At 43.0% G+C, this 18,772-nt stretch overlaps 1 protein-coding gene across 1 annotated transcript in view; it reads left to right on the top strand.

Moving 5' to 3' along the window:
- The window catches only part of CEP68 (centrosomal protein 68), a 111,620-nt gene extending 93,670 nt beyond the window's left edge, over positions 1-17,950 (top strand). The window contains exons 6-7 of the mRNA XM_085612522.1: positions 8,529-8,692; positions 16,438-17,950. Of these exons, the coding sequence (XP_085468648.1) occupies positions 8,529-8,692; positions 16,438-16,470 (197 nt within the window). The 3' untranslated portion in view covers positions 16,471-17,950. The remainder of the gene's footprint in view (positions 1-8,528; positions 8,693-16,437) is intronic.
- Positions 17,951-18,772: the final 822 nt, after the last annotated feature.

The following is an 18,772-nucleotide window of genomic DNA, read 5'->3' as shown; positions in this document are numbered from 1 at the left end:
ATCAATTGAAAAGAATGCCATTTGGGTTTTCCTCTGTGGTATCAGTGTTTCATAGAGCAATGTTCTACGTATTTAAATATACAGACAGTTTTTTTTAATGTTTCCAAGATGACATTTTGATATTCTCAAAAGATGAACAGGAACATTTGGAACAATGAGATTTGCAGGAGGTTAGAAAAATATGGTCTGACACTGCAGACCTCTAAGTGCAAACTATTCTGCTACTCAGTAGATTATTTAGGTCATTCCTTGTCTGGAGATGGTGTTGTACCTAAGACCTATATTATTGATGCTATTATCAATGCACCTGCTCCAGGAAATAAGGAACAACTTCTACCGAAACATATAAAATTCCTCTAGCAAAGTTGAGTGAAACAACTAACACATCAATGTTGAAATATGAAATGAATCCAGATAGTAGCGGTTGTATCATTCCTACGCCACCGCAATGTCAAATAGAGCACCCTTCCTCATCTCCAATATTTACAGAATCCAATATATAGTTGAACTGTCCATTATTTATGCAGCCCAGCATCGACCGTCTGTCGGCAGCCAGAGCAGAACTCACAAAATAACATTCTGTATTCCAGTAGAAAACAGCGGTAACCATTTCCTAGGTTAAACATAAACATTCCAGTAACTACACTAAATAATAAAAAATAAACAACACATGTCCTCACAGTGCTGGTGCTGCAGTAAGAAGGAGATGCAGTGAAGAGGCGACGATCTCCAGTCAGGAAGAACCACTCTGGTCACAGAAGTTTGAAACAAGGCCCGATAGAACTTCACATCCTGTGAAGAGATGAGGTAAAACGTTCCCATCTTCATCAGTTATTCGTGCAGACAGAACATTGCACACTCTCTTTATGGTCAGCACGGTCAGCTTAATAGAGTAAGCACTTACCAATGAGTCGCTGTGGTAGGAAAGAACTGTCAGGCAATCTGATAATACTGTCTGCATTCAACAAACCAGAGATGAGATACTTCCAAAAGTTCTGAACCAGAGGGAGGTGGAGATGTGACATGGATATGTGCATCCTGAAGATCTAATGATGAATGGAAGACCTTCCTTGTGCATCACAGGTATTACTATAAAGTTAACTTCTTGAAATGAAGATTCTGGATACATATGTTCAGGTTTTCACATTAATCACCAACCAGAACCCATCAGCGACCTTCAGAACCATGAAGACCTGAGTTCAGAGCCTATAGTGTCCCTCCAGAGCAGAAACATAAACACTATCTGTTTTTGTCTTAAAGCGCCTCAGTACCCTCCTGAAAGGCTGGCAGACAACTTGTAATTCCTGGCGGTGTGATGCCAAAGAAGGCCAGATGTGCTTGAAGTCTCCAACATCCCCTCACTGAAGGATCCAGGGGCAGACCGGTCCTCCATTCAAGAGGAGAAATTTTTCTTCTCCTGCTGAGACAGGAAGTGAGAATGACCCGTCCCTCACTTGAGGAAAAAAATGAGTCTTTCCATTTTTGAGCTGAAGAGGAGAATCAAAAACAATGCTCTTGTTCCCTTTATTCTGTAGTTTCTGTCTTAGCCTTCTTCACCAACTCATCCTATTGTGAGCCAAAGAGTCTGTCCACCAAATGAAAAGTTTTTTGTTGAGCCTGTCCCTGACCCAAACATTCCTATGGGCCGCTGTGAGGATTTGGGTGTATTATATGATATGGCTGGGGGGCCTTATCGTGGAATACACTTGCAAAACCTATCTTGAGTCCAGTCAGGCTCATTTATAAACCTTAAGCTCAATCCTGTGTAGCTATAGCTTCAAGCAGCAAGACTATACAAAGGAACTTAGTATAAACTAGTTAATAGCACCAAACAACGAAATAACATCACTCAACAAGAAAGAGACACAACAACAATTTACAAAATATAGAACATATTTTTAAGAATTTATAGAGTCCTTAATCATCAAAATCCATCGGTGGGTTCCAGAGATACAGATTTTAGAAGAAATATATACTTTTTTTAAATGCAACCGCAAACTAGAATTGTTCAACAAAAACTTTGCAAACTTTTGAATAGTTTAAAACAGTTTGGCGACTCCGAATGTGCTTGGGTGACCAAATCTGACAGGGCGGAGGCTTAAGAGTCCTGTAAGGTTAATTTGGACAATTAGCTGTCCACCAGAGCCTTTTCCAGTCCAGTTCCAGCCTTTAGGAAATGACCACCATAGACGACAGTGGAGCGGTCCTGATGTTGAGAATGCATGCAGAAAAGATGCTCAGTGATGCCCCTGGAGCTGTGCGGTCGATGAGGGATGAAGTGTGGTTGATCCCTTGATCCATGGGTGGGTTGAGGCAACTCTGAACACAGCACTTGGGGTCCCATGGGTTCATCAGTGAACCTGTACTTCGATTCAGAAAACCATTTACATATGATAATCTGCACCAGTAGAAGGCCATCTGCGATGGGGCTTCCAATCTTGCGACACAGCGAATATTTGTGGTGGGGCTAGTGTCCCTCTTGGGTGATGAATACGCTCTCTGATAGTACTCCCGGTTCCAGCAGACATGGGTGCAACTTTTGGCTGTCTCGGATTTGTCTCTTGGTGTGCCAGTGGCGGCCAGTGACGATCCCTCCGGAGTGGCTACTGCTTTGGACTTCCTCAGCGTTGATGTCCCTGGTGCAGTTCTAGTGTGCCAGTCAACTGACTCTTGGAGTCACTGCTTCGATCTGGTGCCGGGAATCAACTTTTCCCTGAGCCAGGAGCCACAGGCATAGTACAATCTCACTATCCCAAAGTGCAGCAGGTGTAGTCCTTTCAATTGTGCATCCTCTCTTCGTGTAGCATCAATGGCTGCAGGTCACTCCTCTCTTCGTCCTCCCTCCAAAGGACTCAAGTTCAGGGAGCCAGGGGTGCCCATTATATCCTGGGAAGTGCCCTGAGGGGACAACGCGGTCACTAGCCAATGGGCTAGCAAGTTACCTCCTCTTTGACGACAAAATGCTGCCGATGTGTGGCATTTGATAATCTCATAGTGCAATATTTTTGCAACTCGGAGGATGTCGGAACTCTTCCTTCACTGTGTGGAGCTTGGTAGCACACCCCAGAGGAGTGGCTACCTAAGGGCTACATGGTTTGGGGACAGGTTTTTCTTATCTGTTCCTAACTCCAACTTGCCTATAGAAACAAAAGCCATCCTGCTGTACAGGCTGCCCTTCAAAAGCGGCTTCCCCTTTGAAGCTCACCTTTTGGGCTAATACCCCGAGTAGCCTTCTTGGGAGTGGGGTCACACTTCACTATGCGGCAACTGCCTTTGTTCCTGAGCCTGGGAGGAGTTCACATGTCACACCAGGCAGGCAGAAAGCTGTCTGAGTGTCAGGGCCTTTGTGAGGCCACTGGAATAGCTGGGGTACAGGGATGCAACTCTCTAAAGGTTGCTTAACTTTAAAAGTGGCATACGTCTCGACTTGGGCATCAAGTCGGATTTAATGCCACAATTAATTTGTTACCTTACAATATCCCGTTACTTATGCCCATTCAGAGGTTAGCCAGGCTGGGATGCCAGCCTGCATCCCTGTGTTAGCCAATGAGGCTACTAACTTTACTCAGCAAAACGACAACTTTAAGGGTGATGCTGCTAACACATATATAAACATATATGTCTCTTTTAGCACTATACAGCTCCCTACCATAGGGCTCTATAGGACTTCCTTAGGGTAGACTTGCATATACTGTTAAGGGAAGGGTCAGCTTTGCCGTTAATGGTAACGGCAAAGTCGAATTTGCAGTGTGAACACTGGCTTTCCAGTCTGCAGTGGCAGACTGGGAGCCATGTCGTACTTTGTCACACACAGGGTGGCACAAACAGTGCTGCAGCCCTGGGTGGACACTGCCTTACATGCCCTTGGTACCATATACTAGGGACTTATAAGTAAGCCAGCCCTTGCCAATTTAGGACATCCAATTCGACATATCTTTTGCAATGGATCACACTTGCACTGAGGTCTGGACAGCAGGCCACAGTGCACTCTCAAAGTCAAACAACCAGCAGCTAGTAGTCCAAATGGGGGCAAAAAGTGGGGGGGAAACCTACCAAAAGCCTGTTTCCTTACCGCGGCACTCTCTGAAAAGGCAAATGCCTTAATAAAATCTCATCAGCTAAGCGTTCAACTTTTTCCACATTGATAGATAACTTATTAGGACAAACTGCTTCATCGCGCAAATAATCATGCAAGGTAGCAAAGTTCTACTTGAGAGATTTGTCCACATACGATGCATAGACCCCAGCATGCACCTTCTCTGGGCGGTCAACAGTGTTCCTGAGAAATAGACTATTAACACTTGTATGCAGCTTCCCAGACACATTAGGTAACATGGTATCTACTGGAATGTTGTCTTAGAGACCTCATCCACCACCTGATTCATTTTGGGGGGAAAAGCTTCTCCCAAACCTTCTATTGGCTCTGTATGATAGAGTTTATGGAGTGAGGAACAGGAATATGGTAACAGAGAGTCTGATCATACTTGTCTAACAGGTCAACCTTCCCAACAGAGGGTTCCGGGGTTGAAAGAAGCCCCACCTTAGTTCTAATATGCTCCAGAACCAGCTTGCTCTATCCTTGGACATAAAAAGAGATTGAGAGTTCCCATCCATTTCAAATTTCAAATCCACCACGGAATGAGGAAAGGAATGATGGATCCCTCGCTCCCTGACCACCGCAGCCTCATCAACATCCGCTCTTAATTCTTCTGTGAGGCATCTGCTCCTTAGGAAAAGCAGTCAAATGCTGATGCTGCACTGAGAGAGAGCAGTGGTGCCAAACAGCAGGCCTCTTGCTGCAGTGAGCCCAGGGTCGGTATCCTACTTCCTTCCTCCTTTTCCTTCTTGCTCCAGATGACTTGTATACAGCTTTTAGCATATCAGAACATCCACTTGCAGCCCCAAAGAAACATGACCCCTCGGAAGTAGGCATCTACAGAGTACATCACCTGGCTCTTCAGTGAAGCCGGAGTACATGCTCCACCTCCAACCGAGAAACAGTCCACCCAAGCTCACATCGGATTCTGGACTTTTTTACCTCCTTGTCTCATTTTGCCAGATTCTAAAAAAAAAAAAAAAGAGGAGGAAGGTGTATGCACCCAGCGACCAGGCCTAACTGCTCCCCGATCGCTGCATCTATTATAAAGCCACAGGGAGTTTCCCAGACGGCAGGGACCCGTATTCCCTGATGACGCTTGTGGCCCTTCCCCAACGTGTCAAATACTAATCCTTATCGCTGTCGTGAAGGACAGACGAAAAAACAGGTTGTGTGTAGCTGTTTTCCCTTGTATGGAATTGCCATTTGCAGATAAGGGAGGGGCGCAAGGGAAGGAAACCAACAGTACTAAGAAATTAATTAAATGAAATCAGAATCAAGGTGCTCCAGGGCTCAGGGAGGAAGCAGAAGCCTCCACGTGAAAATGATTTGTGTGATCAAACAAGATGGATGTTGGGCAGTTCTCGTTACTAATATAAGTAAAATGTTTGCTGCCGAGTCCATGACATGCGTCCAGAGTCCAGTCTACTCCACTCTACTCCATTTATCATTGCACTCAAGCAATATATGCTTGGATTATTTTTCTCTGGCTTTAAAAACGCTTATTTAGGAGTGTGATGATTCATGAAGTGTTCGAAAACAGCGCAAAAAAAATTACTTTTGCAGGAAATCGAATACTCCCAAAAATCACTTTTAGTGCAAGAATTTCCAGTGAAAAATGCTTCTGGAGCAATATTTGCAGGCAGGTTTTGCAAAGGTGACAAACTTTGTGATTATGAAATTGAATACTTTGTCACCGTTACAAAACCTTATCTAAGAAATTATAAATGTGCACATTCCTAATTCAAATGTTGTGACGCAAATTAATGACAACGCGGTGCCATATCAGAAACCTGCTTTGCATAGCCATATAGAAAGGTTAAATCATGAAATCCACGTAGAAATATTGAACTTGAACATCGTAAAAATTGTGGCATCCTGCAGTTTCACTGAGGTGTAGCAGTGCAAATTCAAGCCGTGGAGATGACCCCATAAAGTAACTAGAACTCATTGTGGGATCGTATTTAGGAAAGTGAGTTTAGTAGGGTTTATTCTTGTTGTGGTTTCAGCACCAGTGATTCACTTCTCCGTCTGGGATGAGATGTGGTCTTGTGCCTGTTATTGATCATAAAATCTGAGACCTAAGTTCTAGTCCTAAATTCTCCATTTTATGAAAGTTGGTTTAAATCTCTAGATCCACATATGCTTCTATTCCCCTGTCAGGACATGGATCACTTGTGAACTTGGTATCACAGTATTTAGCAATAGGTGATATATGAAAAAGTGCATTTTCGAGGATCCCTTCTATGCTTTCTCTCAAAAACGTTGTGAAAATCTTAGGCGAAGCACTAAGATTAAGGGTCTCATTTATAGTTTGGAAGAGGAAGAACACGGAAGTAAAGTGGCGGCTCTTGGTTACTTAACTCCATTTAGAGCCTGGGGGTGGTCCTGGGTTTTCACCAGTGAAGCCTCAGCAGTCTCCACCAGCATAAGCCTTTGACCAGTTGGCCCGTCCCCCAAAGGTCCATTAAAGCAAAGTGGCCGTCACTTCACCCTATTTAGAATAGGGCAGCTGTTACTTTTCGCCTACTTCGGACCATTATGCGCTTCATGGCGGTCCTGGGTTGGAAAAACGCATAACGGCCCACGCTCAGGGAAGAAACTCCTTACAAGGCTGGGCCATGTTTTTGTTTTCAAGAAACAAGTTTGTTTCTTAAATACAAAAAAAGCTTTGCTGAGTGGGGCTTTCAGACAGGGCACCCACTTGGCAAACCTTCAGTGCCTACAGTGGAGCACTGGCGGCTCTGCTGAAAGTCCAGAGCTCCGCCCAGCCTGGTGGGATCTTTAAATATGACTGATGGCCCTACCCTGGGGAAGCAGGGGCTGTACCTTCTGCTGACCTGGCATGGCACTGATTGTCTTCCCCTAGAGAAGCTGGGTCTGTCCCCTCTGCTGACCTGGCAGGGCACTGATGGCCCTCCACTAGGGAAGCAGGGGCTGTACCCTCTGCTGACCTGGCAGGGCACTGATGGCCATCCACTAGGGAAGCAGGGGTTGTGCCCTCTGCTGACCTGGCAGGGCACTGATGGCCCTACCCTGTGAAGCAGGGGCTGTACTCTCTGTTGACCTGGCAGGGCACTGATGGCTCTACCCTGGGATGCAGGGGCTGTACTCTCTGTTGACCTGGCAGGGCACTGATGGCTCTACCCTGGGATGCAGGGGCTGTCCCCTCTGCTGACCTGGCAGGGCACTGACGGCCCTACCCTGTGAAGCAGGGGCTGTCCCCTCTGCTGACCTGGCAGGGCACTGATGGCCCTCCACTAGGGAAGCAGGGGCTGTCCCCTCTGCTGACCTGGCAGGGCACTGATGGCCCTCCACTAGGGAAGCAGGGGCTGTCCCCTCTGCTGACCTGGCAGGGCACTGATGGCCCTACCCTAGGGAAGCAGGGGCTGTCCCCTCTGCTGAGCTGGCAGGGCACTGATGGCCCTACCCTAGGGAAGCAGGGGCTGTACTCTCTGTTGACCTGGCAGGGCACTGATGGCCCTACCCTGTGAAGCAGGGGCTGTACTCTCTGTTGACCTGGCAGGGCACTGATGGCTCTACCCTGGGATGCAGGGGCTGTCCCCTCTGCTGACCTGGCAGAACAGTGGGCAATCCACCAAGGTCTAAATGACTCCCTAAATCTATTGTTGTAGAGAACTTGGCTCTCAGTCATCATGGCGCTGTACAGAAGCGACAACTATGCATCGTATCCTATATAAAAGTCGCGTTATATGCTGCACTGTGACAAGGGACAACATTGTGGGCTGCACAGAGACAATAATTCATGCAACGGTTACATAGGCAACCTGTCATACATTACTACTCGGGTCTTTATCGTTAACATTTATTTTCATACATAAAAGTAAGAACATTTAACCGTGTTTAGCACCTTAATGAGATGCAAAGATATAGGAGGCACGCCTGGTTCACTGGACAACACTATAGTTGCTATGGATACCGGGGCCATTGGCAATCTAAGGGGAGACTGATACCATGATCAAAACAGGACTGGCGCTTTGCTAACATTAAAGGCACCCTACTGTTAAGAGTGTTTCCAATTTTTTTTGGAGGGATTTTAAAGACATATGCACGGTATTTTGGGGAAGCGTGTTCCATATTTTGGGCATTTCATTCCGACTTTAATTTTATCAATTAGAACCACGTAAGTATGAAGCTAACGGTCCGCCTCCTAACTGCGCATCTCAAAGTGAACATTTCTTTGTTAGAGTTTAGAATCGCAGTGCTGGCGTGTACGTGTGCCTCCCGAGGGAGCACGTGGCTGCGTGTGTCGTTCCTGGGAGTGAATGGGACGCGTAGTTGTTGAATGGATAACTTGACCAGCTATCCAAAAAATCTCCGTTATTAACGTACCTGTTTCAGCATGTTTCGCTTCCCCTTTGACCGCTTGTACGCTCAAACTGTTTGTCTTAATTACTTTCCTAATTGTTAGTTCTGAAGGATGCCCTCGCGCTGATTGCGAAAGAGTCCGAAGCGCTTGAAAGACGCGGGGAGCGTCTGTACGCCTCGGTGCTGGGAGCTATGGATACCGCCGCAGACAACGACTCCCGGCTGAGGAGTGACGCGCAACAAGCCGTCTCCCAGGAAATGGATTGGGTAAGATGCAAGAGCTAATGTACTACTCATGCCTGGCATGCGGAAAAGGCAGACTGGTATGGGCTTCAGCTGTGCTTTAAAGGGGCAGGTACTGTGCAGTACTGAGTACCCGCACTTCTTTAATTTGAAAGGACAGTACCTGCTCCTCTCACCAGTTCGGCAATGCATTTAGGGAGAGAGTACTGGAACTACTCAGGAGGAGGAGGTACTCTAAATAGTGAGTACCTGCACTTCTATAGCTCCATGTAAAGCACTGGATTTAGTACCGGTTCCTCCATGTTATATATAATTTAACCCTGTATATTGCGTGCTTCTCATCAATTGCTAATTTGCCCATTTATTCAAGCAAGTCAATAATAAAGTTGCAGCTTGCATAGTTAAGTATGCAAAAAAGGACTGCAACTATCATTCTTGTATCTCTAATCGATTGGGAAGCCGTAAACCAGATAGAAAAAAAGAATGCGCTTGTTCATAGAATGTTAACTATGTGTTTAATGATAGTCATAGAGCACGATCCTAGAGCAGAGCCCCACTGAGTTCAAAGGAAAAATACAATAATAACACAACGGTAATAAAGTTACGTCGTTAACATTTTATTTTTTGTATGGAGCTCGAGCCAGGTTAGGGTGGGGCTTGGCTGTCCTCACAAGGAGTAGTAGTCGTGGCACCACTATAAGTGCGCATGACGGTTTGGCCGGCTGTCTACACCATCATGTGCACTTAGCATGTTCTCCACCCGGTTGTATCGCAAGGCCGGGTGGAAAACGTCCGAGCTCCAAACCAGGGCACTCAGACCAATCATGACGCTGCTGTCATGCTGGTGATAGCAGCTTCGTGATTGGCTAGGGGAGTCTAGGAGCCTGTGTGCTTTCTGCTTCCCGGAGACTACATAAGAGGACAGTAGGCGAGATGATGACCGGCAGGTAAGTGAGCTTTTCTTTTTTTTATTTATACATTTGTTTTTGTAATCCGCCCCCACCCCACCACAACCTTTCCCTAGCAGCCACTCCTGATTCTTACCTATGTCAATGTACCTTCTCAGTATTTTTGCCCTGGTATTCTGTTCACAATATTCTGGAGTCCAAGTTAAGGTGGAATACCCCATGCTTGATGCTCTGTTCCAGTGGGAGTCACTCACTATGCTGTTCGACAGACGGCACTAAGTGTCTGTTAAATCAATCAGTCTTTGAAAAGTGGCACTTCTGTAGAGGCATATGTTAACAATTACCACAATTACTCATAATGTTGAGAGTTTTATCACACTCCTAATGATGAAATGCTGTTAGTCTCCTGAATTCCGGTATTTCACCCGAATTTTACCCGGAAAAGGTAGTTTGAGTTCTATATGCGCCATGGCTAGATAAACCTATAGGTTATGTCAGGTGCACTCTGTCATTGCTTATATTGTTTCGTAGGATACATGATCTTCCTTTGCATGCGATGTAACTTTGTGCGTGTGACAGAGAGAGAAAGATTGTGTTAATTTGAGCATGTGTTGCATTTGTGTGAATTGAATACGGGTGCGTGGGTGTGCATATTGTATTGTATTGTAATTGCATTTATATATCGCTTACTACCCCTGACGAGGCGTCGAAGCGCTTTTTTGGCGAGTAGCATGCTACTCCGGAATCCATAAAGGATTAGTGTTGAATTAGTATAGTGAAATATGAAAGTAAGTTGAGTGGTGGATAGGTTAGTCAGTTATTTGGATTCAGAAGAATAGCGGAAGGATAGAAGAGGGAAAAAAGGTTTGTATTTATATAGCGCTTGTTGCCCCTGATGGGGTGTTGAAGCGCTTTTTTGGCGAGTAGCACTCTACTCCGGAAACCCATAAAGGATTAGTGTTGAATTAGTATAGTGAAATATGAAAGTAATTTGAGTGGTCAATATGTTAGTCAGTTATTTGGATTGAGAAGGGTAGGGGAGGGCTAGAAGAGGGAAAACGGTTGGCATTTATATAGCGCTTGTTACCCGTGATGGGGTGTTGAAGCGCTTTTTTGGCGAGTAGCACACTACTCCGGAACTCATAAAGGATTAGTGTTGAAAATTAGTTTATGGTTGAGTAAGTACACGTGAAATTTTGTGTTACTGTATGTGTGTGGTGAACGGATCACTTGTCCTGTGTAACCGGGGTTTTTTTCATATAGTGTACTGATAAAAAACCCTCATTCACGTACAGAGGAAGGGATGGCGGTACATCTTGATTCTCCGCCTTACTCTTGGTAACTTGACAGCATCATCATTGGGTTAGTTATGTTTCCTCCATCCGGAGGTTAACCCCTGGTTAGAACAGTAGAGATCAGTGATAGAGGGGTTATGTACAGTGACTTAAAATAGGTGATTGATTTAAAAACTCATAAAGCCAGGTAGGAATATTTTAATAGGTCTCTAACTGGCACAGTACAATCTGTTATGTGAGAGCTCATCCGTGCGCCAAGTTCATGGCTCATACTGGGCCTAGTGCCAACGCCATATTTAATTGAGACAACTTCTACCTACAAAAGCTGTACCTGCTACCATATCATGGCTGCCGATGCTTTCATGTTTAGAGAAGTCAACAGTAAGATAGGAAATTTATTGGAGCCATAGGGACAGTCTGTGAACATAGCCCTTCATTTGAACTGATGGACCTCAAGTAACAGCTATACGGACTCGATTAATTTTCATTATGAATCACTGTGATATTGCCTTGTGGAGTGGGGAACTTCAGTTTTCACCATTTTTGTGAGTTTTTGTTACTGACACCTGCCATTAGTGCAACTTTAAGAAAATGCCGACAATGTATCAGCACAATAACATTTTGTCAGTTATTCCTATTATAATTAACCATCCTGATTAGTTACTATTTTAAAATACACTCATAGCAGACTTGATAAATGTTATGCCATCATTGCATGCCCTCCGAAACATACTTGCAGTGTGCATGCTCAAAATCATGGCAACAACTCATCTACTCAAAACACATGCTAGGGGAGAGGATACTCTGAAAAATCCTGATGCGCCTGCTCTGAAACTTGACTGCAAAATCACACACTCAAAAATATGATGTAAGTGAATGTGCTCATTAAGATGTCAGCAGTGCCCCACTTAAGACACAGCAGTGGCTCTAGTCCAAATCACCCAAGTAGGAGGGAGTGGGGCCCTTTGCATGTCGACAATAAAGTGTGTGTATGTCTCAATGTGTTGGGCATATTTGTAACAAATCAGTGCATGGCTGAGTGTAACAGAAATCTGTATAAGAAGAGAGCACCTTGATTGTGGCAGTGTGCAATTTTGTTAGTGGAAGTTGTGTACTATTGTGTACTATTATTGTGTGCCTGAAATCTTTCTACAGCTAGTGATGTAAAATTGCAAAATGTGCAGTCACCAGTGTTTGTGGGCAGTCTGCTTATGCATGTCTTACTGTTACATGTTTGAGCAGGTTGTTTCACAATATTTTGTGTGTATGTGACCACAAACAATTTGTGGATGGCTAAATGCCACTCCATTTGAGAAAAGAACAACCATAGGCAAATATTAGGCCACTTCTAATATACAGACCTACATCAAGTGAATTGATATTAACATAGACTCAGTGTACTTCCATTTAGATTTAAAAAAAATTCATTTTTTAATACAAATTCATGATAAAAATTAAATTGTGTCAGACATAAAATATCTGAGACCTATGAAACAAATAAGAAATCCTATACTCATCAAATAAACATACACTAGACAAACACATATTAGACAATTCAATAGAAATGTTTCAAACTTTAACACAAAAACCAAACAGAACTATAAATGTTGGTTTCATATTGAAACATCGTGGCTCAATGTTGGAACATTCTTATTATCTGCGCGCGTTTCGGCGTACTTAGCACTTTCTTCAGGACAGCCATAGACATTCCTAGATTATGCTAATATATGGGACCAAAATGGATGTTTGGAGCCAAAGCATGTAGGGTATAAGGATGACCTATTCTCCACTTGCGCACAGAAGGGAGACACTGTATAAAGTCGATTGGTTGAGAACTTCCCTCTAATAGATTTTCTAAAATTTGTGTGATTGTTAGAATAGTTGGTCAATTGAATACTGGTACTTGAGCCCAAGTCTCCAGAAAAAGAGGAATCAACGAAGATGTGAGGATCGTATTCGCTAATTCTAAAGCTTGCTGTATTTAGGTTTCCGATAACTTTGAATATATATATGTAGTTTTCAGGTCCGGGATAACATCTTGCAGGTGGGCCAGAAGATAGTCAATATCTAAAGAGGCCTCCATCCGCTGCAAATGAAGGGAAGTCCGTCTATTCCACTTTACTTCACTCTATTCTATGATACACTACTCCACTACTCAATGCCACTCCGCTCTATGACAATCTACTCCGCTCTACCCCACTTTACTCTACTCCACTCAACACCCTCTATGCCACTCCACTCTGCTGTACAACACTCCACAACACACTATGCCACTCCACTCAACTCTGACACTGTACTCCACTCTACGCCCTCCACAACACTGAATGCTATACGATGACACTCCACTTCACCACTCAACTCTAATGCACGCCACTCCAGAACACTCAACTCTACTCCAGTTTGCGCCATGCCACGCTACGCCACTGTTCTTTACCCCACTATCTTTGAGCAATGCTGATCAGCATCCACCCAGGTGTACAACATTGCTAAAATATATTGGCAAAGCAAATAGCTGTTGCATAGGCGAGAACTATTGGCTTTGCCTGTGTTTGTTGGTATTATGACTGGAATTAGCATGTACAAGCACCATCTGGGAGAAACACAAGCCCTCTTCCACTCTATATTAACCTTACTAATCCAGGCGAGGAGTCACGGACGGAGTAGGGAGGCGAAGATGTGCTGAACGGCACAAATCTGAGGTCTCAAGTCATGAAGAATTAAAATGCTTTCATGGATTTCTGGAGAATTCCTATCCCTTCCTCCCCTGCCCCACCCCCCGTTCCTACAAATATTAGCAATGCCTTTACATTTACTCTGGGTCTGCCGCGAGCCTCCATGTCACCATGGATTTCATGTTTCTTCTGCCCAATCAAAGGGATATTCAGACTACATCTTCCAGACTGCATTGTGTTTTTAAATGAAAGCCCAGGGCTGGAAACATGGTTTCACTCTGACAGTTATCTGGTACCAAATCTATCACCTGTATTAATAGGGAGATATTTTTGTTATGTTATGTAACTTATAGTCACTGCTGACATTTTTGCAAAGCCTATATGTTACAGGTTTGATGCCAGATTTGTGTGCTCTGCCTTTCACATTTCTAGGTTGACAAAGCGAGCAGAATTGAGTTAGATAATGGTAAAACATGGTATTTATAGTGCCAAAACATATGGTAAAAGTGGTAAGTAAAACATTTTATCAGCATTACTATTCTTAATTGTTCTCATTATGTTCTCCTTGGAGACACGAAAGTCTTAGGAGTTTGAACCAGTGGTGTACAGGTAACATATAAATGCCTACCACAGGCCAACCTGCTAAACTATGTTGCATGCTTTCTGGTGATCCTCAAACCTACTGTGACTGCGGGAAGTTAATGCAGCTTTTTTTTGTTTTACTTTGTCACGCTGCTGGACAGCAGGACTACAAAACATTGACAAAGCCAATAGCTGTCATAGGCGAGGCATATTGGCTTTGCAATGCTTGTTTAAAGAGTAGTCCAGGTTACTTTAAAGGAACACTGACTGTATTTAGAAATAAAGTTTACAGTAGTTGAATCATATCGGATGATCAAAGCTGCATGTTAAGATTCCCAAAGGGGAAGCTGTCCCACCGGCACAGTAAATGATCAGTGGTTTGTAATCACAGTTGTGGTCTGAATCTATTTTTTTTTTCTTTAAATCTGTTTTACAAGAAGTTTCATTAACAAAAGTAGACATTCACAATTGTCATTACAGGTTATTACATTTTCTTTGTTTGAGCATATGGTACAATATACGTAATCATGCAATACCTGTTCCAGTGCAACAGTTGCCTGTATATTTCATTTACCAGTGCCTTCTGGGGTTCTATATAACTCTCTTGTTCGTCTCTGTTACCCCAGGCGTAGTTCTGATCTCTGTCAATGTCCTGTTGAGGTGCCTGTCCAGGCATCTGCGTGATGGTCTACTAACTTGGAAGGCGGGCAATTATGTGTGGGACAAAGAAAAACAAACCGGTGATAGTGTAACATGACTGGAGCAACACCCAATACCAAACCAATATTTCTATTTACTACTATGTTCTGGAATGTGTAGGCACATGTGCAGATGTGTACTGCGAGTGTCTCTCAGGCGTGCGCGCTTGTAACATCCCCCATGTCTGCGATGGTGCTATGTTCGCCCTGGAAGTCTCTTAGGATTGTGCCCCAGTTTGCTGTAATTGGGATCTTGTGGAGGCCCAGTGTGTCTTCCCGGTGCAATGCTACACTTTCCGCCCTTGCCTACACCTGTAATGAGCCCTGCCAGGCTAGAACCTGAGGGGGCTCAGTGGATTTCCACCTTTTGTGATCATCCGCTTCACCACTACCATTCTAGGTCGATAAAACGGGAGGTCCCTCTATGGCGCTCGTTGTGGTCTGAAACTATTGATACGTTTCATTGCAACTCGTATTTAGAAGATGGATGCCCTTCAGCACTTTAGTTTACTTTTTTCAACTCGTAAAGTAACTTTTTGACATAGGATATAGGTTTTTACAAGCTCAAACCATCCAATTTTGTAAACCAGAGGCTTTGCCACTGCAAAAAGGTGTTGTACATCTACATATACGACCATTACACAAATTGCGTTGTTGAGCGAGTGGCAAAATGAAATGTACAACAGTGTGTCGGACACTGTTTTTGATCCCCTAATGGGTTGCAAGGGACCTGCTACCCATTGGGAATTGCCAGCACTCACAGGGGTGGTGGCCTGCTGGGGTCAGCAGACCATGTCTATAACTGCTTTTTTTAAATTTATTTTTTAAATAAAGCTTTTGTTTTCTATGCAATTAAAAAAGAAAAATGAAACTTCTCTGTTTCATTTTTTTAAAATAGTCAGTGGTCCGTGGGACCACTGCCTGTCACAAATCCCCTGGGGATCCCTTCCCGTTTGCGACTGGCTTGCCACCTACTTGAAATAAGTGGTAAACTGCGAAAGTTTTGTGACCGCATTATAGTCACAAAACAATCGTACATGGCCTTGCAACTCACTATTAGGAAGGGATGGTGTTAGCACGCCCCTTCTTAATAGCGACTCACAAACCATATTTTGCGAGTAGGTAAAAGGTTACTGACTCGCAAAATAGGGTTGATACATGCTACGACCTTTTTAGCATTCACAAACGTCCCAAATCTCTGTTTGCGACCACTAAAAACATTCGTACATGTGGCCCCTAGTCCTCTGTTTCAGTTGAAACCTAGGAGCGACTGAAGATTTCAGAAGAGCTGAGAGTGGAAGAGGGCCTCTCGGCATAAGGATAGCTGAGGACATTTTCCTTTTATCTCTGTGGTCCCCCATCCTCAATGCTCGCCGTATTCTGATCGGAAATATCATTATTGTAACAAAAACTGCTTTTCTAAAGTAGTGCCATGCACAGAATCTATTAAATTGTATTATGAAGGTTAGTCTCAATATTTACCAAAGCATGGTGATAGCTTGCATGTTGTACATGCTTTTTGTCTTCAAGCATGTTGTTCACATAGGCTGGTAGTACAGGCAATATTTGTCAGCATTACTTTAAAATAATAATACTGTTTTTCATCTTTTACAGATGCGGACATTAGAAGATAAAGCTTCAACATGACTGACCTAAAATATGTTTGAAGGATCACACTGTCGTTGCACTTGAAAAATATCAACTGAAAACCAACTACTTGATGGATTGAAAATTTGCGACTGTTCGATTTAGACGTCGATATTGAAAAGACTGCGTCAAGTAATCCCATACCCTGACTTGTCACTAACATTATGTTCTTCACAAAACAAAAACACCTGGTTATAGAAAACACATGAGAACTTTAAACTGTCTCCATCAAATGGGTATAATGTATTACTCCTAGATGGGGCTATGCTTACACTTACCAACATTATGTAACCAGTGATTGAAACTGAAGATAGCAATCTATTTCACTCAAAGGAACAACCCACCGCCTGCTTACCTGCAAATTGAAGACCTGGGGTGAAAGTCAGTGTATCTCATAGTGCCTGTTGCTTGTTTGGACACCTAGAAAAGATTTGAGAAGGAAATGAACGAGCAAACGAACATAAAAAAATCGATAGCAAAATGGTTTATTTTTACTTGTATGCAGTAAAACGTGTGGAATGCTAATCTGGGATAGCCAGCCAATATATGCACCAGTAAGCAATATAAAGGAAACATTATTCCGCATCGAAAAGTTTGTCGGTGGCAAGCAAGGCACAGTAGTTTGCAGTTTGTTTCAGAAGCAAATGAGCCCTCTTATTTTATTCAGGAAAACTACATCAAATTTGTTGAGTGTAGTGTGTTTTTTAATCAGTTTTCTATATATACGGGCCGCTATTAATTTAATGACATAATCTACAATTACGATTTATTTTATTTTTGTATTTGATACTTTATTTTGTGTGTTTCATCCGTATATAAACTGTTTTCATATATGCCTTAAAATTTGATCTGTCACCTTGGAACATTCACAGCTTTCTTTTTCTGTGCTGTTCTTGAAAGGGATGTCTTTTTTGCACTGCAAAGTTTATATGTTTATTCATAATAGCATATCAGTCCTTTTAAGGCCACATTCGCAGTATAGATGGCTAAATGTAATATGCTGTGTCATCACAATAGTTGCTGATAAGATATCTGTGTATTATCAGGAAGCCCTACGTTTGTGACTTTGTTTCGTAAAGTTATTGTTGCCTTCCTTTTGTCTCGTTTACCAATAGTTACAAAAATGTTTAACTTGTTGAAAGATGAACCTCACGTTTTTGAACATTGATGAAAGTTGAATTATGTGTGCAACTTGTGAATAAATCAAGAGGAATTGGGGCACCACCGTAGCCAAATCTTTGAAAATTACTTAAACATCTTGGTGCAAAAATCACAAATAATGGATTGGGCTAGACAAATTGTAAATATCGAAACTTTTTCACTTTTGGCTGTTCAGTCCTATCTCGATTTTGTCACCTGAACTTTCATAATGCCTTTCAGACATCCATTGAAGCACTGTATTGTGTTTTCTGTAGAACTATAGCTTGTTGTTTGTACAGCATCTAATGAGATATCTGATCAAATAAAAAGGCAAGCATGATTTTCGTGTGCTGAATTTATCAGTGATAATTTCTTGTATAAGTGCCTAGTGTAATATTGACAAGCTTCTTAAGTCCGACAATTATACTGCTTGAAAAGAACAACAGTTGAAGGGCATTATACCATTAAGTAAACATCTGAAAACCACAGAAGTTCACCAGTTACAATAAGCTACACAACCATAATTCCCTATGTGTCTGCTATATGGAAGTGTATAGGGCACATCGGTTTGTAGCACATAATAGGACGTTTTCTTCGGCCATACCATGTTCCCATTCAATAATGAGACAAAGGACCTAGAGACTATTAGGAGTTTTTGCCAGGGTTGCTCTTTTTTCGTTTAAAACTTTTTTTTAAATTGGGTAACATCAATGATAGATTACACCAAAGGCAACAACATTCAGTGCCATAAACTCCGACTCATCTGACTCGCATTTACGACACCATCAATAAGCAGAGTTTATTTTATACGTTTACCCTTTATAAACACGTTATTCTTCTCCCCTGGGAACCCTCAGGGTGGTAGAAATGGAGAGGGAGGGGGAACATGAGCTTTTCAATTTGGTCAAATAATCTGCAAAATGTAAAGTCACCTCATGCTGACCATATGATAGGTTTAGAAATATATTCATCACATCCCTGTTCATAAGGACATAACAATGAATAGTTCCAAACTAATATGATTCCTAAACAAACACTGAGTCTCACAACAAATGCGTAGGTTTTCTGATGGGCCCGCACTTGTGGCTTTGCCGCGAAACACAGTGTTAGTTCATAGCCATTGACATTTAACTGGTTCACTACTACTTTCATGTGCGGTCTG

Source organism: Triturus cristatus, chromosome 6 (assembly GCF_964204655.1).
Source record: "Triturus cristatus chromosome 6, aTriCri1.1, whole genome shotgun sequence".
Classification (NCBI taxonomy): domain Eukaryota; kingdom Metazoa; phylum Chordata; class Amphibia; order Caudata; family Salamandridae; genus Triturus; species Triturus cristatus.
This window is presented reverse-complemented; position numbering and strand designations above follow the sequence as displayed.